Consider the following 12,072-nt stretch of genomic DNA (forward strand, 5'->3'; position numbering starts at 1 on the left):
CAACTGTAAGTTTCGTAAAATATAAATAAGGGAGCTTCAGGTGCGGATGGAAGACCAGACACTAATACATAAATGCGCAAATTATGACATTATTTCTTTCAATTAATTTGTTTTCACAAATCTCGCAGCACACCAATGTGCCGCGCCACACTGGTTGAAAATCGCTGATCTACACCAATGCCATCTACTGCCCATCACCACCACTAGTATTTTTACTGACTGTCGCAAACATCCATGCCCATGGCAAGATTTGAGCCCACAGACTTTGGCTGGAGAACAGATACGCTAACCATTCGGCCAACCAGGCCAGCATACAGTTTATAAATTAAATTTAGAATTTTAAAAATACTACCAGTGCTGTATTTATGCTTATGCCAAATATCTTTTAAATCTCATACAGATTAATAATATTAGTGTAATATTAATAACAGTTTAAGATAAAATTAATAATTGTAATTTACAATATTTATGTCTATCCCATCTGCTAATGGCTGTAATACATTAGTGTCATGGGAACTAAGGATTACTAAAGACCCAACAGTCCTTTTCCAAGTCAGTGAAAATCTAAATATAATAATATTAATTTGAAAATAAATTAAAATTATATTAATCTGTAATAAATGAAGTTCATTGTATATTTGAAAATCAGTCATGATTATTTTTAGAAGAGGGAAGGTGAAAGCAAGCTGAAAATTAGTATGTATGGCTTCCAAAAATGTATATATATTTTTGCCATCAATAATATGAAAAAAGATTTATAAGTGTATTTAGTAAAATTCATTTGTATTTATCTAGAATGGAACTGTTTGAAAACTGTGAAACCTTAAAATAGCAAACTGTCCTTATGGCAGCAGCAGCCAGACAGTCAGATTCTGTAACACCAGAAAGCTGTGACAGAGATGTTGTTACCTCAGCAACATCTCAGAAAGCAGGTAAGTGTTTAGAATAATTATAAAGTAAATCTTGATTTGCAATATATGTCAAATTTCTTGGATAATGCATGGATAAGCAGTCCTTTTAAAGATAATTTTGGATTTATAAAATATGCACATAGTAGTGGTATTGAAAAAACTGAAAACAAGTACTGCTATTGTCAGAAGGAAATGATTCAAAGAATATATTAGTGGTGCAAATAAAGATTTAATAAAGTGGTGTTAATATCTCTCTAAATTAAGTATGATTATCACTTTGTTGGTCTAAGAATAAATATCTTGCATGTTGTCAGTTTTGGTGTTCATTTATATCTAATGACATTTTAAATTAAAATCCATGTTAATGGATTTAATTACATGACTTTATGCCATATTCCACTTGATTCATCTTGGATTTATTTTCTAGTTTTTACAGTATTAGAATAATATAATACAGCGATATATAATATCCCACCTCCGGCATAACTTCAGAGTTACGCCGTAGGTGGGACCAATGAAAAGCGCGTAAGTCGAATTCGCGTAACTTGGGGTATAATTTTGCATGTAATTTATATATACAAACATACAATTGGGACTAAAGGTTTACAAAAACACCTATATTTTTTAAGAAATATACAGTAATCATAATTGTAGTTTTTCGTACATAAAAAAAAAAAAAAAAAAAAAAAAGAAAGTTATTTCGATGTCGATGGTTTCATAAAATCTAATAGATTCGTCTGACAGCATAATGTCTTTTTCTTGTCACACAAAATTTCTTCATAGCAAGCCAGTGTTTTTTTATTCCTTGCCCTGTGGCTACAATTCATTCCTCGTTAGAATCTATGTCCTCCAAAATCTGTAAACCTTTCTTAATTAAGCTGAGACCTTCTGTTAATTTTGCAATTGTCATGTGCTTTTCTGGTAAACTGGATCTGAGGTTTCGGTCTCTTCAGTAGCACTTTGCTTACGCATCTCTATGAGCTCGTCGATTGTAAGCTCCTTTTTATGTGAGTCTAATAGCTCGCTGACATCTTCACTGTCGACTTCTAAATCTAATTGCCTGGCAAGGTTGACAATTTCTTCTATTGCCTCAGCAACTTGATCAGTTTCTGGCAACATTTCTATTTCGCATTTATAAAAGGATGGACAAAGTTTTTCCAGACACCATTCAAGGTTTTTTGGGAAATTTCACTCCAAGAATCTCCAATAATCCTTACAGCATCTTAAACATTAAACTGTTTTCAAAACTCTTTAACAGACAGTTGCTCATTTTGCCTCATAGCTTCATTCAGACTTGCAAACGAACGGTGTGTGTAGTACACTTTGAATGTTTTGATAACTCCTTGGTCCATCGGTTGAAGCAAGCTGGTTGTATTTGGAGGCAAGAAAACAACTTTTACACATGGATCAAAATCAATTAAAGTTGCAGGAGGGTGACCAGGTGCATTATCAATAATGTGCATAACTTTAAATGGAATTTTTTTAAACTGGCAATAACGTTCAACTTCAGGTATGAAGTGGTGACCAAACCAGTCTTCAAACATAGAAGCTGTCACCCAAGCTTTAGAATTTGACTTCCAAATCACTGGCAAGCCAGCTTTAGATTTTTCTTTCAGAGCTCTTGGATTTTCGGAGCGATAAATTAAGAGAGGTTTTAACTTGCAATCACCAGCTGCATTTCCACCAAGCATTACTGTCAACCGGTCTTTGGAAGCCTTAAAGCCAGGAAACGTTTTTTCTTTTTTCAGAATAAGCTAGTCTTGTCTACACCCTCGATGAGTCTGTCGACTCCTTGGAGTTTCCTGGAACAATAATAATAAATATGGTTTGACTGCTATAGCTACCTTCCTCGATGATAGCCATAAGTGTCTCAGGAAAAGCAGATGAAGCCTCTTTATCAGCGCTTGCCGCCTCTCCACTCTCCGCGATGCTGTGCTAGTTACAGCGATTTTTAAATCGGTTGAACCAACCATTACTGGCCATGAAATTTTCTTCTTTGGCCACTTCTCCAGCTTCTACTTTTAGCCTCTCAAACATCAGCTTGGCTTGGCTACATATCGTCATTTGATCAACTGGGCAATTTTTACTCTCACTTGATTATCACACCATAATTTAAGCATCATTTCCATCTCGCCAATAATCCCATGACGTTTACGAATTATGCTTGAATTCAATGATTGGGCATTTTTCACAGCAGCGAGAATTCTTTCTTTATCGTTCATGATTGTTCTTACTGTGGATTCTTGTAGATTGAACTTCTTTGATAGCTCACAAATTTTCATTCCACCTTCAAAATCCTTAATAATGTTGAGTTTTGTTTCCAAAGTCAATGTTTTTCTTTTCTTGCTAGCTGTAGAAGAATTGGACTTGCTTCTTTTGGACGACATTATTATTTTTTATGTGATTTTGTAGACTATAAAAATCGCGTATGAATGGAGACCACGCGAAACATGTCAGTGCTTGTTCACAGCATGTGCAACACTGGTGAATGCAGCCGGCACGGAAAGATACGACTAGCGGTGAGGCGTGATGGGAATACGTACATATAAGAAACCGCATAACTCCGGATTCGCGTGTCGGGATAGCGTAAGTTGGGGTATTACTGTATATAAAATGTTTGTCTAATATGATGAACAGTATACATATCTGCTTATGATGAATTTTCTGTCTGACCATATAGTGGGGACAACTTAGCCCTGGCGACGGGCAATCTGAAGCAGAATAAATTTATAAAATGGATCAAATTTCTAAAATAGATAATGTCAGTAATTATATGTAACTGTTTTACACATGGATTGATAAGTCCATGCAGATTTCATAGGTACTGTTGAAAGAGGTCTCATTGTTGGCAGAATATTTGTTGACATATGAGATCTTGTCTTTCAAAAAAATGTTTATGTATTACCAAAACTTCTTGAGCTTTACTCTACTTCTGCTTCCAACTTTTTGCTCTGTAGAGAGTAAGAGTACTGAATGTAGATAAAAGTGCATGTCTGAGTTGGTGTTCCAATCACCTTAGTAGACTTTTCTGATTTGTTTCTGTTAGGATTTTGCTGTTTATTTTTCGAAAATGTATTAGGGATGTACATTGCCATGTACGTTCTAATGTTGATTGAAATCACATTTCATAGCTATTGTTGATATTAAATGCATGTTGGATAGTTGAATGTAGAACCTGAGGAAGCAAGAGATGTTGTGGAATAGCTGGAGAGTAAGGTTTCAGAATGGAGTGGTGAGTGGCACGAGTGAAGAGAATGAGAGAAAAGGAACACAGGGTGGACAGGGAGACATTGCCTGAGAAATGTAGATGATGGTTTCAGGAGTAGATGTGCGAGTGTGCAAGAAAGGGTTAAGATAGTCAAGGATGTGGAGGTGACATTTAGGTCTTGGGAGGGGGGGGTGTAATATCAGTCATGATAGAGATATAGACAGAGGGGGGGTGTAGAGGAGTAAGTCCCACTGATGCTTCTATCTGAGAAGCATCAGTGGGACTTGTTATAGAAACAGAAATGATTTGTATATGCTTATAAATGCTAAAAATATCCAAAACAAGGGGAATGATATTGTAGCATTTATGGAGTTAATGTACCCAAAAATTGTTGGAATAAATGAGACATAGTTGAACAAGGATGACATTCTGACAGGAATAGAGATGGAGGGATATGTAGTCTTTCATGAAGACAGACGTAGCAAAAAGAGTGGAGGAGTGCTATTGATGATGGCAGTGGAGTTGTGCCCATCTAGGATGGAGATCCAAGGAACAAATACCGACAGTGGTTTTGAAGTAGTATGGTGTAAAGTGGAGGCAGATAGAATGAAATGTTTAGTAGGATGTTGCTATAGGCCTGGTAATGTGGAAGGCAGTGAGAAGGAAATGTTGAGACAAATGTCTGGCTAATAAGAACAGGGTTATCATTATGGGCAATTTCAGTTATGGTAATATAGACTGGAATGAAGCATCAGGAACCAAAGAGAATGAATTGAGTTTTTAAGGGATAGCTACCTTAAGCAGAACATAACAGAGGCTGCATGTCGAGGACCTTGGATTTGATTATCTCATCAGAAGGTGTTGTTGTAAATGAAGTGTAACATCTTCCTCCAGTTGGTGAAAGTGATTACTTGGGTGATTGCCAGCCATATGAGGACTTTTGTGAGAAAGGCAGGTGATTATGATAAACTCAGTAGGTGTCTTGCAGCAATAGTATGGAATGGGGAGTTGGATGGCAAGGAAATCAGTGCTGCTTGGTCTCTACTCAGGAAGTATCTGGCAGAGGCAATGACTGAGTGTATTTCAAAGGTGACTAAATTAAATAAGGTAGGTGTAAAATGGATGATTGAGGAGGTGAAGCATGCAGTCTGGAAGAAAAAGGCATTGTGGATTCAGCACAAGATGAGTGGGGATAATAAGCTACATGAGGAGTACAGAGTAAGCAAGGTCTTGCTTGCTAAGGGTAGCGAAAGTGCAGCATAAGCAGCAGTTAGAAAATGACGCTAAAAGAAATCCTAGGGTTTTTTTTTGAAATGTGGCCAGTAGAAGGAAGAATGATTATGGGTGGGTGATGTTGGTCAATGATAATAGGAGAATGATAAACACGAGGATATAGTAGAGGATGGGATGTAGAATATAGGATTGTGGGGGATATCTTAGAGGAGGAGGTGGTGGTAGTGGTGATGAAAAATCTTGGGGTAATGGTGGATAGGGACTTAATTTCGTGGACAATTTTGCTAAAATTGTAAGGATAACAGCAGATTATGGGAATGATAACATTTAGAAGTCAAGATGTTATGATTCTATTGTACGAGGCTTTGATCAGACCAAATATGGATTACTATGCACAAATTTGGTCACCTAGGTTTCAAAATGATGAGTTTCAAAATGAGGAGAGGGTTCAGAGATGATTTACTAAGTTGGTTTTTGTTCTTTGAAATGTTGAGTATGAAGACAGATTGAGAGAATGCAAATTGCAGAACCTAATGGATGGTTTTTACAGTGGCTGCACTGCATAATTCAGAAGGCATGGTTAGAAAGTTGAATTCCATTGGAGTAGAGCTCTTGTTAGTACTCATAAAAATATAAAAAAGTGCTAAGAAGGGAAAGGAAAGGGAGGGAGGCTTGGAAAAGAACAAGCTGGGTTCAGGCTATATAGAGGTGGTTAGGATCAAATTTTCATTTTAAGAGAGTTAAAAAAAAATTTTGGAATATAACAAGGTTGTTATATAGCTTTGTAGATCTGAAAAGGCATATGACAAGGTACCTAGAAAAAAAGCTGTTCAAAATGCAACAGTTACATGCTATAAGAGGTACATTATATTGAGCAATATATTGTCTATTTGAGTTATAAGTCAGCAGCTAGAATTGAAGGAGATATGGGAAGATGGTTTGTAAAAACAAGTGTGAGCCGAGGTTCACTGTGACAATATGTTCACTTTTATTCATGATTCACATTCTATATGGATCACATTATGAAGGGAAGCAGCATTAGGTCTGATATCTTAATTGGAGATATTCAGAGCAGCTCTTTACTTTATGCAGATGATGATGATAATACTCTTGAAGACTTGTACTGCAGGAGTATTATCATCATGGATTTAGGATTCCCTGACTAAATAGAGTAGCCTTTTTTATATGGTTCCCTCTCACAAAAGATAAGCCTGTAGTGCATTAGTACTATGAGTGGACCAAGGATCTCTCCTATTTTTAAAATTAATTTTGTAATTTTTTTTTTATTTTTATTACTTTTTTTTACATAGTCTGGAAATGCTAAACTTGGAACTTTTTCAAGTCTCTTCAGGCCTTCATTAAGCAGCTGTGGTTTCATACTGGGTGATGAAATTCATCTTCCAACTAAAGACAGTCGTGCCCATGACAGCAACCTGTTGGTTAGAGAGCAGATGCTAACAACTCAGCTAGCCAGGCTAGCTGTAATAAATTCGATATGAAAATCAGTAGTAAAAAGACACTCTGTAACAAGGCAAGGACATTGAAAACACTCTGTAACAAGGCAAGGACATTGAAAACACTCTGTAACACAGGCAAGGACATTGAAAACATAGGTTTCTAATTCAAGATGCAGTTTATATTCTTTCAGCTTAATAGACAATTCAGGTCCAATACTGCCATCACCAGATTTTAGCATTGGTCTCTGTCATAAGCTACATCTGGTGTAAAGTGTTCATCCAGTTGGCTTAAGTTTTTAGTTACTACGTAGATCCATCCATCATGTTTGGGATCTTCCTATGTTTTTTTTTCTTGTCCATTTTATTTACAAGTACTTGTTTGATAAACTGATCATCTGCTCTCCAAATGAGACCAAGCCACTCGATTCTCTTGCTTCTTAAAAATGATAGGATGTTGGATTTTTGAAACAGGCTTCATAGCTCTTCATTATGTCTTCATTCATACAGTCCAGTATTTCGATTATAAAATGGTGTGAATTTCTTCAGTACTTTTTTTTTTTTCAGATATGATAAGTTTTCTATTATCTCCTTTTGTTTTGACTCTGCTTCACAACCATAGGTTAATATTGGTCATAGATAGCGTAAATAGTTTCTCTTTGGATTTTCTTGATAATATTCTGGACTTCAGGAGGTAAAATTGCAGATGCACATCATTATAGTAGCTGTTAACTTAACAGACTCCTAGATAGTTATCCACCTCCTCAAAAATGTAATTATCAACAACCAAGTTGGGTGTCATTTTTGCTGAGTTCTTGAAATTCACATATTTAGTCTTTTCCTGGTTTAGTCCTAATTTAATCAAAGTGAGCCTAGAGGTCAAGACCACTAGGCTCACTTGCCTTGATTAAATTAGTGTGACATCCAGTCTAAGGATAACAATGCCATTGGTATAAGACAATAGGATGTTGGAATCTGTATAACAAGTAATTCAGCTATTTAGGCATAATTTTTAATGAATATGGCAAATTAAATATGGAAATAAATAACAGAATTAGTAAAGCTAGTATGGTATGATATGGTAGGGAGTCAACTGAGTAAATTTATATGGAATTAATGGGAAATTTGTCAAAACACTATACTAGCTGTAAATAAGATGGTGTTGAAACCAATTTTAACTTTTGGATCTGAGAGCTGGGTTAGAAATAAAATAAGTAATGATTGGAAACTGCAGATATGATAATTCTGAAAAAAATTACAGGGTGAACAGATTACCTCAGAGGCTGAATCATATTAAAAATGAGGGTGTTAGGAAGGAACTTGACATTGTTAGCATTCAAGAATGTGTGAGCAGAGCTATTCTAAGATGGTCACTTAAACAAAATTGAAGAGAAGGGATTAGTAAAACAAGTGTTTGTTGCCAGGATGACAGGAAAAAGACCCAGAGAAGACCAAGATCTATATGGATTGATGCAGTAAGAAGTGACTTATAAAACCAAAATATAAGATCTGACAACTGGAGTCTTGACATAGACTAATTTGGAGAAAAATTCTTGATACAAACTTAGTACTGTATGAAAAGTTTCCATCATTACTATATAAATATCCTATACATTTGCTAAGGATATATATCAGAAATTTGATTATGATGTGAAAAATATTTTAAAAAATCTTTTAAAAAAAACATTAGCCTATCTAGTACTGATGTACTATAAGGGTCACAATCTTTTCTGTGTGAGAGTGGCAAAAATCTTCCCAAATTTTTCTAATTTGAAAATGGTCAACCGTTTGGTCAAAATTAGCAGTCTGTATGTGCCAATTGTTATACAACTAGCATTTGCTACATGCAATATGAACTACGAAAAAGAAATATATTACCTCAATTGCACTTTTTAATCAAGTCATGTGAATCACACCGTTTGGAATTTTATCTCCTTATAATGTAGAGAAAAAAACAATTGAAAGTGTTCATTAGCTTCATACTGAGATGGCCAAGTTTGTCTTTGAAAATTGTAGATTTTATTCTTGCAAAACAAACTAGGCTGGAGGACACCTTTCAATATACTACTTACCTCATAATTTATATTCCTATATTATTGCAATGTTTAATTGCCTTGGCCATCCAATTAACTCTGTGAAAAACTGAAATTGTGTTAAATTACTATCTACACTCTGATTCACTTTAAGTTTATGTATGGTAATATGTTGTAGTACTTCAAAACATTAATCATTGGGTATTATAGAAATATATATCAAAACCTGGATAAACTGAATTCAGAATAATCTATTCCGAATCACCATCAAATTCCTGATATATACTCTCAAGGAGTGTACAGGATATGATGGTACTACATGAAAAATTTACATCATTACTAACTTCCTATCTACAATTTTCCTCCAAATCAGTCTGTTACCTCTCAAGACTCCAATATTATCAGATCTTATATTTCTGTCTTCTAAGGCACTTTTCTATTCTGAATGTAAATATTAAATATATTTACATATGTTCAATAATCCCATGTGTAAAATCACAGTTTACGTCTGTCTGTGGTTATTGAACAGATATAGAAATAAGATTAGAACTTATTCTCTGAATTTGCTTCAGTTATAAAATGGCATTATGTTTTCCCTTTGTGTCAGTAACCCACACACACACATGCATCAGCCTTATAGCTTAGTCATTTTGATCTTAATTTTAGCAATCTCTTTGTCTAAATTTTTTCTCTTTTCCATCTAAAAAATTATGTCTATAAGGAATACTCGCTAGATAAGTTGCTGCAGTAGTGCACTCAGGGTTTAATCTTGGGGGGGGGGGGAGTTGAGTAGGCGATTTGAGAACACACACCATCGCATATGACCTATGACCGAGCATCTGCAATGATTGCTAATTCCTGAGTAGTATATAGTAGACACAACATAAATTTAAAAAAAAATGAATTTTATTAATTAGGAAAACATTTTTGGGAAATTTTCTTGTGTTTTTTCTTTTTTTGGGGGGGGGGGGGGCCTTTCTCCCCTTGGATGCACCACAGTTGCTGTCTATCTCATGGAGAAATGGACTTCATATGCTTAAATGATATCCTGTCGTTTCTGGTTGTATGTTATGTTTAATATACATGTTTTTTTTTGAGGATAGAATAATCCTATATTTCTGTGTTGTAAGAGGTAACTAAGGAGAAACAGGAGTAGTCAGTATCATGTGGTACTTAAAGATTTTTGCAAGACTTTTTTAACAGAACTGCATAGAGAAGGTAGTGTTCACACTTTCCTGTATTACTGCAATGTTTAGAAGCAAATTAATAATACTGGAGGTATGGCATGCTTTATATTAACACGTTTGCTGCCACGCTCCTCAAGCATAGTTTGTTCCTGCATGCCAAGCCCTTTTTGCGTCTTCAAGGTCACTACGAGTAATCTCGTAGCCGGCTTATCAGACAGAATTTTGTTTCATACACCAACTATGAGTAATCTCGTATTGATGAGTCAATGGTGTAGTGGCGCGATAGATGGCGTTTCGGCAATACATAAACATAAATATGGCGTGAAATTCTATGAACTATGCGAATCGAATGGATTGGGGATAAAAATAAAAATTTATACAGGAAAATCAGAATCCTCTATCGAAAATGGGTCATGCATATGATATTGTATTCCACTTGATGGAAGAATATTTAGACAGGGGTTATGTATTGTATAAGGACAATTTTTATAATTCTGATGGAATCACTTACCGACAGAAAATTGTACGTGAGTGGAACGCTGATAAATTTTAGGAAAAACAATCCACCAGATGTTATTCAGAAGAAACTAAAGAAAGGGGAATTTGTCTGGCAATGAAGAGGTCCTGTTGTAGTCAGCAAATGGAAGGATAAGAGGGAAGTTCTTTCGATTTCAAATATGCACAAATTTGGAATGGTTGAAACGCAAAATCGGAATGGTAAATTTCAATTAAAACCAAACATCGTTAGAGATTATAATTTGGGGATGTCAGGCACTGATCTTTCTGATCAAATGCTTTCTTACTATTCCACCTTACGAAAGACAATTAGATGGCCAAAGAAATTGGCAATACACATTTTTGAGGTATACATTCAAAATGCGCATAAATTTTATAACATAATTACTGGAAATGCAGTGACTGTGTTAAAATTTAGAGATCAATTATCTCAGTTTTTATTGGAATAGATGAGCTTACACAATCAGAGAATATCAGGAGGAATCGGAATTTTTATTATTTGGAAATTTTACCAGCAAGAGAAAAAAAGAATCGCCCAACAAAGTCATGCCGGTGTGTACACGAAACAAACGATCACGCGAAACACGTTCTTATTGTCCTGTTTGCCAGGAAAAAACCACCATTATGCGTGGAAAATTGTTTTAAAATGTACCATTCTTAATTTGAATAAATTTATTTTATTTTATTTTATTGATTTTATTAGTTTTAAATTGATTTACAAATTATGTGTTATACTACGGATTAATTCGCACTTCGCATAGGAGGTTGATAATCGACATAAGAGTATATTCGTAGTTGGCTTCTGAGACACATATATAATATTTTAGTTGAAATACTTCCCTTCTACCAAGCCCCCAGACGTGCTCTCCACTTTATTCAGAATCCAAGGGTCCAAATTAAGGTAAATATATTAAGGGTTAACTCGTGTTTGACATAGGAGGTCGGTAAATCGACATAAGAGTATACTCGTAGTTGGCTTGTGAAGCTCATATACGAACTACAAGTATACTTGTAGTTGGCAGCGAACGTGTTAATTTTGCACTTTTTATGTTGACATTCTGATGTGTTTATGGTGATTTCTTGTTTTCGCAAAATAGTACTATCATAAACTAAATTGTATTGTTGTAATGCAAATTATATTGAGGTATTCATAATTATTGATTTATCATTGATAATTTGGTGATACATTACACTTATAGATAAGAAAAAGAGAGGCTTTCATCCATTTCGTGCAGTGCGAAATATATTTATACGTCGGCTTCGAAGGCATGGATCAGAAGAAATTCACCGATCCTCAAAAAAGTCGGGGTCCTCTGCAGAAACATCACCCGAAGACGAGAAAGAAGAAAGGTATTTATTATAGCTAGGTGTCGTATGTCTTCAGAATTTGACAATAAAAATTTTATTGCCACTCTGAATTTTCCATATTTTAGGTCTGTTTGTTTCTCTGAAGGGATGAATTTTATTATTATTATTACTTAACTTCTCCAGGAAGTCCAAAGGCTCATTGTGGGAGGGCACCTGCTCTAC

At 35.1% G+C, this 12,072-nt stretch overlaps 1 protein-coding gene across 1 annotated transcript in view; it reads left to right on the forward strand.

Annotated features, from left to right (window-relative positions):
• LOC150100134 (uncharacterized) overlaps window positions 1-12,072 on the forward strand; it is a 147,118-nt gene that overhangs the window by 12,403 nt on the left and 122,643 nt on the right. Inside the window, exons 2-3 of the mRNA XM_090402601.1 lie at window positions 796-932; window positions 11,742-11,892. Coding sequence (XP_090258727.1) covers window positions 845-932; window positions 11,742-11,892 — 239 coding nt within the window. The 5' untranslated portion in view covers window positions 796-844. The remainder of the gene's footprint in view (window positions 1-795; window positions 933-11,741; window positions 11,893-12,072) is intronic.

This window comes from Typopeltis vanoorti, chromosome 13 (assembly GCF_054136105.1).
Source record: "Typopeltis vanoorti isolate ZY-2024b chromosome 13, IOZ_Tvanoo_1.0, whole genome shotgun sequence".
In the NCBI taxonomy this organism is placed as follows: Eukaryota; Metazoa; Arthropoda; class Arachnida; order Uropygi; family Thelyphonidae; genus Typopeltis; species Typopeltis vanoorti.